General features: G+C 37.5%; 1 protein-coding gene across 1 annotated transcript in view; it reads left to right on the top strand.

Moving 5' to 3' along the window:
- Positions 1-2,656: 2,656 nt before the first annotated feature.
- CENPE (centromere protein E) overlaps positions 2,657-13,156 on the top strand; it is a gene marked incomplete at both ends in the record, with an annotated part of 73,312 nt that continues 62,812 nt past the window's right edge. Inside the window, 8 exons of the mRNA XM_082653349.1 lie at positions 2,657-2,718; positions 4,219-4,310; positions 6,369-6,458; positions 6,575-6,693; positions 8,051-8,170; positions 8,602-8,683; positions 8,841-8,908; positions 8,986-9,048. Coding sequence (XP_082509475.1) covers positions 2,657-2,718; positions 4,219-4,310; positions 6,369-6,458; positions 6,575-6,693; positions 8,051-8,170; positions 8,602-8,683; positions 8,841-8,908; positions 8,986-9,048 — 696 coding nt within the window. The remainder of the gene's footprint in view (positions 2,719-4,218; positions 4,311-6,368; positions 6,459-6,574; positions 6,694-8,050; positions 8,171-8,601; positions 8,684-8,840; positions 8,909-8,985; positions 9,049-13,156) is intronic.

The raw sequence follows: 13,156 nt of genomic DNA, 5'->3' as shown, positions 1-13,156 counted from the left end.
TCTGGTAAGCCCTCTCTCCCATCCTCCCAAGTCTGGCTAATTCTTAACATACAAGGCCTCAACCATCCCCCCTAGGCCTTTCTTGAGTACCCTACCTACAGTGGCCCATGCTCTCCTCATAAGTTACTTACACATTTATTATGCATTGTTTGCTTCTTCCCACAAGAACGTTTCATAGAGAATAATAGCTCTACGAAAGCACGTACTTTTCTAGTCTATTCACTCTGTGCCTCATAAGCCTAGAACCACATCTGGCATATAGTAGGTGCTCAATGAAAATTTCTTCATGACATATTTGAAAAAGTAAATGAAAAAAATGCATGTAGAGCATATAACAGAGCCCCTGGCAATAGTAAATCTTCAATAAACGTCAGCTGTTATCATGGTAACAAAAACAGCCATGGCATCAATCATGAGCACAAATATGAAAGGCTAATCCTCTGTGCTCTTGAATCAATTCCCCTTTTTTTGTTAGAGACTTTCTTTCATTAATTATATGTCCCTTCCTCCTCTTCATAGGCTCCTTTCTTTTAGCTAAAAATGTGCAATATTTGCCCACCGTTTTTTAAAAATCAGTTAAAACACACTTTTTTTAACTCTGTATTATCTTATTAGATACAGCCAAGTATTTTCACAGTTCAGCCTCAAAAAAAGCGTAGTATTTTGGTTAGGCTACTCTTGGTTAACCAAAACAAATCTTGAATGAACAAACTCATTTTTATTTACTTTTTTTCTACTAGCTAGTTTCTTTAAGTTGAATGAAACTACTTAATATTTGCATGCATAAAATATTAATAATTACAGAATAGTATACAATGAAAAATAGGTATTTTATCTTAGTCCTCCCTCTCTAAGGAAACTAGGTATATTCTGTGTATCTTTCCAGAAATTATGTATGCATAGGCAGACATATAAATATCCTTTGAAAATATCAAATAGCACCATACTGTGCACACAATTCTGCCTCTTGGGTTTCTTCCAGCTAATGAAACATCTTGTATGACTTTCTAAAGTACACATAAAGAGCTGTATCATTCTTTATACTCGCCACATAATGTTTCATTGTAGTGATAAAATGTCATCCATTTCCTATTAATTGACACAATATGTTTCCTGTCATTTGCTAACTATATGTGATGCTGCAACTACAGTAATAGCTATATGGCTATATAGCAAGACTCTTCATACATCTATAAATGAATCCTTAAAAGCAGGATTGCTGGCATAAAGGACAGCAATTCAGTTTTTTATTAATATTGCCAGATTACCTTCCAAAATAGTTTTACTAAATCAATAGTTTTCTAATCCTCTAAATAATGAACAATTATTAGTAACTGCAGGTCATATTTTTGGTGAGGGAAAAGGGGATAATTCTTGATCCTTCTTAAATCAACTAAAACTGAAACTACTCCTAAATAAAATGTTTATACTTTACTATGACACATATTTAAAACAAAGGAAACCAAGCACTATTTCTGGGAAAGAATTATTTAGAATCACTTTCCCATTTCTGCTAAAAAAGTGTTTCACCTCACTACTAAACGAGTTTTTTCCAGTCTTCAATAATTCTTTTCCTAAGTCAACCTCTTAGGAACTCACAGAAAATGGAAAAAAGGAGTTTAAAGAAAAAGAGAGGGGTCTTCCCTGGTGGCACAGTGGTTGAGAGTCCGCCTGCCGATGCAGAGGACACGGGTTCGTGCCCCGGTCCGACAAGATCCCACATGCCGCGGAGCGGCTGGGCCCGTGAGCCATGGCCGCTGAGCCTGCGCGTCAGGAGCCTGTGCTCCGCAACGGGAGAGGCCACAACAGTGAGAGGCCCGCGTACCGCAAAAAGAGAGGAAAAGGAAAAACCTAAACTCAAGAGTTTCCAAGGAGCACACGAGTCTTCTGTTTCTAGGCTGGGCAGTAACTTTCAACTCTTGGCATTTGAAGTATCTTTTTGTTTTGTTTTGTTTTGTTTTGTTTTCGGTACGCGGGCCTCTCACTGTTGTGGCCTCTCCCGCTGCGGAGCACAGGCTCCGGACGCGCAGGCTCAGCGGCCATGGCTCACGGGCCCAGCCGCTCCGCGGCATGTGGGATCTTCCCGGACCGGGGCACGAACCCGTGTCCCCTGCCTCGGCAGGCGGACTCTCAACCACTACGCCACCAGGAAAGCCCTGTTTTGTTTTAAATTAAAAAAACAAAACAAAAAAAAACAGTGTAATTCTTTAAAGGTCCTAATTCTCTTTTGTTAGTGAAGAAAAAATTCTCGGCTTTGTTTTTCCACAGATTGCAAACTCTTGAAGGATGGGGTGGAGGATTGCGTTTGTAAACGGCTGCCAGCACTTCAACGGCGTTTAGCAAACAATAGTTATCTCTGCTATTACCTTGAGAGCCTCTGGCCATAGGCTATCCGGACCCACTCTCTGCGAGCCTCAAGCTTCCTTTTCCTCCAGACCCTTATAACTGCTCCCCCAACCCTTATCCGTGGACACGCCGCCGGCCCGGCGTCCCCCGCGCCGCGACGCAAATGGAACGGCCTATGACGTCACGAGGCCGCGGCTCAATCAGACGCGGCGTTTGGGAAATTTTAAATTTAAAGGCGGGGTGGATCTTACGCTCAGAAGCGCCGGGCGCGGAGGTTTTTGTACAGTTTCCTGGGATCCAGCCCGGCAGGATGGCCGATGAAGGAGCCGTCGCCGTCGCCGTCTGCGTGCGTGTTCGGCCGCTCAACAGCAGGTAGGTGGGCCAGACCTTGCCCAGGTTCCCGTTGCGGCCTCCGGCCCGGGCCCGAGCCGCAGGAGTGAGTCCTCGCTGCTCCTTCCTGCTCCGCTGCCTAGAAACTCGGCCATTGACCCTCTTTGTGCCTTGGTTTCTTATGTGTAAAGTGACGGGCCAGGATCGGAGGATCTAGAGGATACTTTCCAGCTGTGGGATTCTCTTAAGTCTATAACTCCGGCTCGCCGACATTAAAAACCCTACTCCCTGCGCTGCTCTGCCGTCCCCCCATCTGCGCTCCCCATCCCTCCCCCAGGAAAGTCGCATAGGAAAAATCCTTACTGGCACTCTTCACAGCTAGTCATTTTACATTTAACTGACGCTCTGTCCCCCTTTACTGTATACTCCTTGAGCGCAAGAACTAGTCAGTCTTCTTCCATTGTATTCAGTAGACCCTCAACACTTCAGTGAGTGAACTCCACGTTCAGGTTGAATGACCGATATTCATCAAAATTGATTTTTTTTTTAGTTCAGTGTACTGTACTAAACACACACTACCATCGTTGCCCAGTGGATCTTACGTTCTAAAGGGGTAGACAGAAAATAAAGTGAAAAATATAGAATATTAAGTGATGATACTGGAGTAATAAATGCTATAGAGAAAAAACAGGAAGGGGCAGAAATGAAAATGAAGTCTGTTTGCTTTGCCTGTCTCGGGCCTTTGCCCCAGAATGCTGACACATTTTGTTTGAGAAACATTTGTTAACCATTACTGGGTGTTTAATAAATAAAAATATCAAAATGAGGAATTTCCTATTTTTAAGAAGCTCATTAATGCATTAGAAGAAATCTACATAAAGCATTATAATACATCATGACAGGTGTTATGATAGACAGGTGGAGAATGTTTGCTAGAGGAGTCTTTAGTCCTTAAGTGAGACAGTTTAGGGGAGGGACAGGGCTGTGTAGGAAACTCCTGATACTTTTCATGAATGAAAGAACAGTTAAGTTAGTTAATGGAAACATAAGTCAGGGTATTCCAGGCAGAGAGGGGTCGAATCTTATTTTGGAGTGACCTTCAGGCAGTTGATTTGTATGGAGTTAGGGTGTATATAGGAATTTAGAGGAAGATATGGCTCGAAGAGAGAAATTACAATGATCCAGGTGTCATGTGCCAAATTAAGGATTTCAGATGGTTTTTAAAGGCTTTAAGCAGGAGGGACATAACCAGAGTTGCATTTTCAACGTATCTTTTCAGCTGCCAGTACTGCGTTGGAAGGTGGAAGTGAAGAGCTTCACAAAGAAACTCCCATGAAAGTGCATGAAAGCCCCATGAAAGCCCCATTTAAAATCCACCTTTGACCCCTCAAAGGTGGATTTTCCACATTTATCCTATTTATGGTATACGTCATTACCATCTTTTAAAATATTCATCAGAAGATGAGGTCTTTTCAGTTATCTTTCATGTAACACAACTTCTGTGACCAGTTATTCTAAAATGCAGTTTTTTTATTCTTTTAGAGAAGAGGCGCTTGGAAAAGATACTCAAGTTTACTGGAAAACTGACAATAATACAATTTATCAAGTTGATGGGAGTAAATCCTTCAATTTTGGTAAGTTTATAACAGCATCAAAAGTTAACCTGGTATCATTTTTCTGTTATGAGTACAAAAGCCTTATGAATAACACTGGATTTGTCACTAAAGATCAAACTAAGCCTTCAGTAAACTGCTTCAGTGGAAACTTTGAAAAATTGTTCATTCATGTATGCTAAGTAAGATGATAAACTGACACTTAAAACATAGCAATAATAAAAAATAATAATAAGTAAATAAAAAATTAAACACAGTTATAGTCATAGTGCCTTTTAACTGAAATTAACATTTTTCCTCTTATTCGTCACCGTACTTGTGGCGTAAAACTCTGTAAGCCCAAAATATGTTATTTAATGTCAAGTCATCTTTAAGATCTTCCAGTTTGGTTTCTTTGTTGTTGTTGTTTCTTTTTTTGTTGTTTATTTTCTTTTTTTTTTTTTCCAGTTGTTTTTCAAAACTTTTTAAAGAATAGATAGTGAAGATATTCCTTCTTTGTCTGGTAGAATACAGTGGGGACCTATCTCTGCTTTTGTGGATCTTATTTGGTGGAAAGAAAGGCTTTAAACAAGTTTTTACACTTATGATGACATAAGCTTTGTGGGAGTTTATAGCAGGGATCTAACTAATCTAGGTGTCTGAAATGGTACCACTTACACTGGGACCTGCAGGATGAGTGAGAGTTAGCTAGGACAAAGGGACTTGGAGGACCTAACAGTTAACTAGGTTGATTTGTGTATTGATTTAGCATGTATATAGTGCTGACAATGTGCCAGGCACTGTTCTAAGCACTTCATATATATTAACTCATTTAATCCTCCTAATAAGCTTATATAAATTTGGTACCTTCCCATTTTAATGAGGAATCAGAGAGGCCTGGAGTCACACAGCCAGCAAATGAAAGAGTCAGGCTCCAGATCTGTGTTCCAGCCACACTACCATGCTGCCACTTAGGCAGCATAGAGCAACAGTGACGGCCTGTCACCAACCTCAGGAGTAAGTGATTAAGTTGTCCAATTAGTGTTTAACTAGAAAGCCACAAAGATACGCAGAAGAGAAAATGATTCCTGGTAAAGGAATGTTTGGTGGTATTAACATAATTTTTAAAAGGTAATATGTGCCAGAGATTATAAAACCTAAGTACCACAGATTCTCAGTAGCCATATACGCCCATGCAGGTTTTGGACTCATCCAGCTGTCTGAAACAGATAACATTAAAGTTTGAATCACCCTGCCATTTCTCCTTGCTCTAAAATCATGACCCTTAAGCAGCCTACAGAGGGCACTTTGGTTTTCCATATTGTTCTGCCCATAGCGCAGATGTGTGGTCATGGTGCAAGCAGTGTGATCACTGAATTTCTCATTGTAGGTCAGTACATTACCCTCCTGATTTACACATCCATTTCTTGTGAGCTTTTTAATGTGAGGGCACTGCTAAAAGGGTGGTCTATTTTTAATGTGCTAACAAAAGCAGAGAACCACATCCTGGACTTGTGAATTTATCAGTGCAAATGCTACTCTAAACCCAGCCTTTAGCAGCACTTCAGCTTTGGTCAGTACTTTTCTTCCAAATATCTGCGTTTTTTGGTTTCGTTTGAGCTAGACCTTCTTGCTAGGTATGTTAAAAACATTAACATTTCTCAAAGAATAGTAATAGTTTATACTTCCAAAGTATTAACATATGTTCACAATAATTCTATGAGGAAGATAATATATATCCATTTTACACATTAGGGAACTGAGGCACGGAGACATCAACCACTTTGGCCAAAATAACACTGTAAATGGCAGAACCAAGATTTGCAGGCGGTCTGATTCTGGACCCCCATGTTCAGCCACCATGCCCTACTGCCTCTTGAAAGCACATAGGGTAACAGACTTGTATTTTTTCTGTGTGAGGACCAACACATTTTACCTAAAGAGAAGAGTATTTTCAGAGGACAAATAAGTTGAAGGAAATATTGTGTCTTAAATCTTTTATCATACCATATCCTGACAATTTTATTTCTGTGGGCAACTACTAATTCAGAATGAAAACAGTTAATTTGTTTGACTTAACTTTTATGTTTTGTTTTTTAGATCGTGTCTTTCATAGTAATGAAACTACTAAAAATGTGTATGAAGAAATAGCAGTACCAATCATAGATTCTGCCATACAAGGCTACAATGGTGTGTATTCACTGCAAAAACATTTCAGTCTTGGGGGTCTGTTTAGCAAGTATTGATAGTTTTATACACTATAGATTCATTTTTAATCTTTGCATGTGTGTGTTTTGTTTTTGCAGGTACTATATTTGCCTATGGGCAGACTGCATCAGGAAAAACCTATACTATGTTGGGGTCACAAGATTATTTGGGAGTAATACCCAGGGCAATTCATGACATTTTCCAAAAAATTAAGAAGGTAAATAATTTAGCTAAATTTCTAGTACATGCAGGTAAAAGTGGTGATAATAGGATAGCAACCTTAGTGTTCTCTTGTAATGATGAAGTATATTTATAGTTATCTCTTGATTATCCATGAGGAAAGAAGGAAGGCATAGCATAGATTCATTTTTTTCCCACAAACTTACTAACTACAAAGCTTAAAGTTCTTTCATTCTTTCCTTTGAATCATGAAACAGTACTCCCACCAAAAAGTGGACATTAAGGAACAGGAAAATCTTATCATAATGATTAGGTCCTCATTGCCTTTGTTTAGCTACCAGTGATTATTAAGGAGCAGTAAAAAGTAGACTAGATAAAAGATGAGGGAATCAGAAGGTCAGAATAGGCAAGCTAATTAGTTGAGCTGGTATTAAATTAGTTTTTTCATCATTACTTTATTTTTACTGTCTTGAATATATGTAGGTTTTATTTTGAGGTTAGAGAATTGGACTGGGTATTTTCCTGTTATAATTCTATGATACTATACTTTTCATTATTTCTGAAAAAATGCTTTACTGTTGTTGTTGCTTGTTATCAATATAGAAGCACAGGGGAAGTTTTGTTTTTTGTTTGTTTTACAAAGATAATTTCCTGAAAGACAAGTACCACATGACTTCACTTATATGTGGAATCTAAAAAACAAAACAAATGAACAAACAAAACAGAAACAGACTCATAGATACAGAGAACAAACAGGTGGTTGTCAGAGGGGAGGGAAGTTGGAGGAATGAGAGAAATAGGTGAGGGAGATTAAAGGGTACAAATGTCCAGTTAGAAAATAAATGAGTCACAGGGATGAAATGTGCAGCATGGGGAATATTGTCAATAATATTGTAACATCTTTGTATGGTGACAGATGGTAACTAGGCTTATCATGTGATCATTTTGACATGTATGGAAATATCGAATCACCATGTTGTGCACCAGGAACTAACATAGTGGAATAGGTCAACTATACATCAACTAAAAAATAGGTAAATATTTTTAGGGCTTCCCTGGTGGCGCAGTGGTTGAGAGTCCGCCTGCCGATGCAGGGGACACGGGTTCGTGCTCCGGTCCGGGAAGATCCCACATGCCGCGGAGCGGCTGGGCCCCTGAGCCATGGCCACTGAGCCTGCGCGTCCGGAGCCTGTGCTCCGCAGCGGGAGAGGCCACAACAGTGAGAGGCCCGTGTACCGCAAAAAATAAATAAATAAATAAAAAGTTTTAAAAGATAGTTTCTCAAAGAATATTTTAATATTTAATATTAGCACATAAGCATTCATTATTAGATTTTCATAATTGGATGATCTCTGATGTTTTCTGATATGTTTTCACATATCTTTTTCTTCTAGTTTCCTGATAGGGAATTTCTTTTACGTGTGTCTTACATGGAGATATACAATGAAACCATTACAGACTTACTCTGTGACACTGAGAAAATGAAGCCTTTAATAATTCGGGAAGACTTCAATGTAAGTAACAGAGTGGCTCAAAAAAGAGTTACTCATTGGGATTATTTTTCTTGAACATTTGCCTTTAATTTCTATATATTTTAAAGTGTCTCCTGTTACTATCATTTGTTTTTTATTTTCTTTCTTAAACATTTATAGAGATTATCTCTTAAGTAACATGTATAGTTTTTAAATATTGACAGCTATAATATTGTGGCATAAGTGCCTAAAAAGAGCAAGCTGGAAGTCTCAGGTTAGAATTCGGTGTGTTTTGGTACAGGAAATAAATTGTAAATAGCATAAATTTAGTTGTTATTTTTGTACAGAAGTGCCCATTTTCTACTCTTAACTTCCACAAATGAATTCTATAATACTTTGCACTTTCTTTTTGAAATGCAAAATTTTAAGTGACTTATAGTTCTCTGCTTTTCCCATAATTAAACTTGTTTCAGAGGAATGTGTATGTGGCTGATCTCACAGAAGAAGTTGTTTATACATCAGAAATGGCTTTGAAGTGGATCACAAAAGGAGAGAGTAAGACTTTATACTGTATTTCTTCAAAACACGTGTAAAAACTATTTAATTGATGTATTTAGGCTTTAAATCACACTTTTCACTTCTAAACTTAAATACAAGTTAGTGTTTTTCTTTGGATTGTAATATACACAGCTGAAATATGATTCTTTTACAGAGAACAGGCATTATGGAATTACAAAAATGAATCAAAGAAGTAGTCGTTCTCATACCATTTTTAGGATGGTAGGTAATTCTCTCTATATTTGGTCTTTCCAATTAAAAATACACTAATTTTTCTACAAGTTGCCTTTTCTTTCTAGATTTTGGAAAGTAGAGAGAAAGGTGAACCTAATTTTGAAGGATCTGTCAAGGTGTCCCATTTGGTGAGTATTGATGAACCGTGATAAAGTACTAAATGAGCCGAACCAAAATTTAATTTAGCTGCTGTATGTTTGGTTTCATGAGAACTGTTAACTAATTGGCAAAAGCATCTATAAATTGGTAGTTCAGTCTCATCACTAACATGAGATTACTAGCGGAAATGTGAGAAGAGTTCAGAGAATCTTACTTCCTGTGATCTTATAGCTGCCATTTCCTGAACTTTAGATGTAAGAACTGTAGGAGTTGAGGCTTTCCCTAACTAGTAATTGAGGAAGGGTTGATTCCATGCACATTTAAGAGTTAAAGTAATCTTGGAATTTGGTGATTTTTTTGTGTTTGGGGTTTTGAGGGTTTTTTTGGTCTCTGCCAATGGTATTGATACTTATGAGATGAACAAAAACCTGGGTGAGATAGTTAAAAAATAAATCAGATTATTCAAGTTCATAGTTAAGTACAATAAGAAAATAAGCTTTGTATTATAAACAGTGTTTTAGACTATAAATCCCTTGAAAGGAAGAGTGATATCTCCTTCATCTTTGTAACTCCAACGCATTGTACATAGTTTATATTCAATACCTATTTGTTGATAAGTGAATATAAGCATTATGCAAACATTCCTCCATGCTACACTGTATCATTTCTCCTTTTTGTGCTTCCTTTCTATTCCTTACCATTATTGCTTTATTCTGTCTTCAAGGCCTAAATTCTTTAGTTTGACATGGGATATGATGTAAGATTTCTCGATTTGATTTGAAAACTTCAGGGGAAAAAGTAATAAATCTATAATATGTTTGTTTTTCAGATTTTGAAAAATCAGAGTCTTAAGTATCTAATTCTAGTTCACCTGAGTTATTTTACTATACAAGTATAGCATTTATTTTAGTAGATTAGTCTTTAACAACAACGAAAAACATAAAACCTAACTTCTGTTTTGTTTTCCAAACCTAGCCTGTGATATATCACTACAATTTTAACTTTTCTCTCATAGTTTAGCTTTAATTATAAATTAAGTTTAATTATAATTAAATTTAATTATAATTTAGCTTGACATATTCAGTGATCTGTTTAGTGTCTTTTATTATATTATTTGATGCTCCATCATCTGGGGACCATAGAAACCATCTGGTCCAACACTCCAGACTTCCCACTTACTCTAAGTATCTTCTTGGAAAGAAGTCTTCCCCAAAGAGTCTTTTTCTGGCTCTTTGGAGGTGGTCTTTTTATGAGTGTCTCCTGGCCTTTCTGGAATAATAACATCCAGGTGCTCTTAGCTCTGCTCCTTTATTCCCTTTCGTGGCTTCTTTCCTACTACGCTCCTAGTCAAAGCACAGGAGTGTTCTGTGGCTTTTCTTCCCTTGTTTGCCCTTGTTACCATTTCTGTGTTGACGATGGTCAAATGTTTATTGTTTCTAATGTCTCTGAGTTCTATTTTATTTATTTTTTTATACAGCAGTTTCTTATTAGTTATCCATTTTATACATATTAGTGTATACATGTCAATCCCAATCTCCCAATTCATCCCACCACCACCACTTTCCCCCCTTTGTGTCCATACGTTTGTTCTCTACATCTGTATCTCAATTTCTGCCCTGCAGACTGGTTCATCGGTACCATTTTTCTAGGTTCCACAAATATGCGTTAATATACGATATTTGTTTTTCTCTTTCTGACTTAATTTCACTCTGTATGACAGTCTCTAGATCCATCCATGTCTCTACAAATAACCCAATTTCATTCCTTTTTATGGCTGAGTAATATTCCATTGTATATATGTACCACATCTTCTTTATCCATTCGTGTGTTGATGGGCATTTAGGTTTCTTCCATGTCCTGTCTATTGTAAATAGTGCTGCAATGAACATTGGGGTGCATGTCTTTTTGAGTTATGGTTTTCTCTGGGTATATGCCCAGTAGTGGGATTGCTGGGTCATACGGTAATTCTATTTTTAGTTTTTTAAGGAACCTCCATCCTGTTCTTCATAGTGGCTGTATCAATTTACATTCCCACCAACAGTGCAAGAGAGTTCCTTTTCTCCACACCCTCTCCAGCATTTGTTGTATGTAGATTTTCTGATGATGCCCATTCTAACTGGTGTGAAGTGATACCTCATTGTAGTTTTGATTTGCATTTCTCTAATAATTAGTGATGTTGAGCAGCTTTTCATGTGCTTCTTGGCCAACTGTATGTCTTCTTTGGAGAAATGTCTATTTAGGTCTTCTGCCCATTTTTGGATTGAGTTGTTTGTTTTTTGGATATTGAGCTGCATGAGCTGTTTACATATTTTGGAGATTAATCCTTTGATCATTGATTCGTTTGCAAATATTTTCTCCCATTCTGAGGGTTGTCTTTTCGTCTTGTTTATAGTTTCCTTTGCTGTGCAAAAACTTTTATGTTTCCTTAAGTCCCATTTGTTTATTTTTGTTTTTATTTCCATTACTTTAGGAGGTGGATCAAAAACGATCTTGCTGTGATTTGTGTCAGTGTTCTTCCTATGTTTTCCTCTAAGAGTTTTATAGTGTACGGTCTTACATTTAGGTCTCTAATCCATTTTGAGTTTATTTTTGTGTATGGTGTTAGGGAGTGTTCTAATTTTATTCTTTTTACATGTAGCTGTCCAGTTTTCCCAGCACCACTTATTGAAGAGGCTCTCTTTTCTCCATTGTATATCCTTGCCTCCTTTGTCATAGATTAATTGACCATAGGTACATGGGTTTATCTCTGGGCTTTCTATCCTGTTCCATTGATCTATATTTCTGTTTTTGTGCCAGTACCATATTGTCTTGATTACTGTAGCTTTGTAATATAGTCTGAAGTCAGGGAGTCTGATTCCTCTAGCTCCGTTTTTTTCCCTCCAGACTGCTTTGGCTATTCAGGGTCTTTTGTGTCTCCATACAAATTTTAAGATTTTTTATTCTAGTTCTGTAAAAAAACTGCCATTGGTAATTTCATAGGGATTGCATTGAATCTGTAGATTGCTTTGGGTAGGATAGTCATTTTCACAATATTGATTCTTCCAATCCAAGAACACAGTATATCTCTCCATCTGTTTGTATCATCTTTAATTTCTTTCATCAGTGTCTTACAGTTTTCTGCATACAGGTCTTTTGTCTCCCTAGGTAGGTTTATTCCTAGGTATTTTATTCTTATTGTTGCAGTGGTAAATAGGAGTGTTTCCTTAATTTCTCCTTCAGATTTTTCATCATTAGTGTATAGGAATGCAAGAGATTTCTGTGCATTAATTTTGTATCCTGAAACTTTACCAGATTCATTGATTAGCTCTAGTAGTTTTCTGGTGGCATCTTTAGGATTCTCTGTGTATAGTATCATGTCATCCGCAAACAGTGACCGTTTTACTTCTTTTCCAATTTGTATTTCTGTTTCTTCTCTGATTGCCGTGGCTAGGACTTCCAAAACTATGTTGAATAGTAGTGGTGAGAGTGTTCATCCTTGTCTTGTTCCTGATCTTAGGGGAAATGCTTTCAGTTTTTCACCATTGAGTTTGAGTTCTAATTCCTGTCTTTCTAAAGATTGTCCCACTGTTATCTCAAACTTCAGTGGATCTAAAACCAAATTAATTTCTTCCTATTCTAATGAATATTCCTTTTTCCAGTAATACTAGCATTATCCTGGTCACCTAGGCTGGAAACCCAAGTCTATTTTGGCTCATTTTTTCTTTCTTTCCCTTTTCTCCAGTCATCACCATTTCTTCCTGATCCTACCTGTCATCATTCCATTGGGTGTCATACTCATTTAGGTTCTCATCTCTCTTGAATTACTCTGTCATTCTCCTGGGCCTGGCCTCTAGGACTCTAGTCTTCCTTTCTTTGGTCTGTTATGCAGATTTCTAATGTTACTAAGCACTACTTTTGCTGTGGCATTTCCTTGGACAAGATCTGGCTTAACCAGTCTTACTTTGCTTCCTTCTGGTCCACATAAGCTCCTCTCTTATAGATAGACTGAGCTTCTTAGTGCCTTTGAACACTAATGCTTGTCCTCATCTTTTTACTTTAATTCATGCTTTCATCACCACTTTTCCCCTTTATTATGTATCTAGGTCACTTGTACTAGATAGTATATAACAACGATTAGACTTCTTTGAGTATTTTAGA

This window comes from Grampus griseus, assembly GCF_964374135.1.
Source record: "Grampus griseus genome assembly, chromosome: 4".
In the NCBI taxonomy this organism is placed as follows: Eukaryota; Metazoa; Chordata; class Mammalia; order Artiodactyla; family Delphinidae; genus Grampus; species Grampus griseus.
Note: the sequence above shows the minus strand (reverse complement) of the source record. Positions and strands in the feature narration are given on the sequence as shown.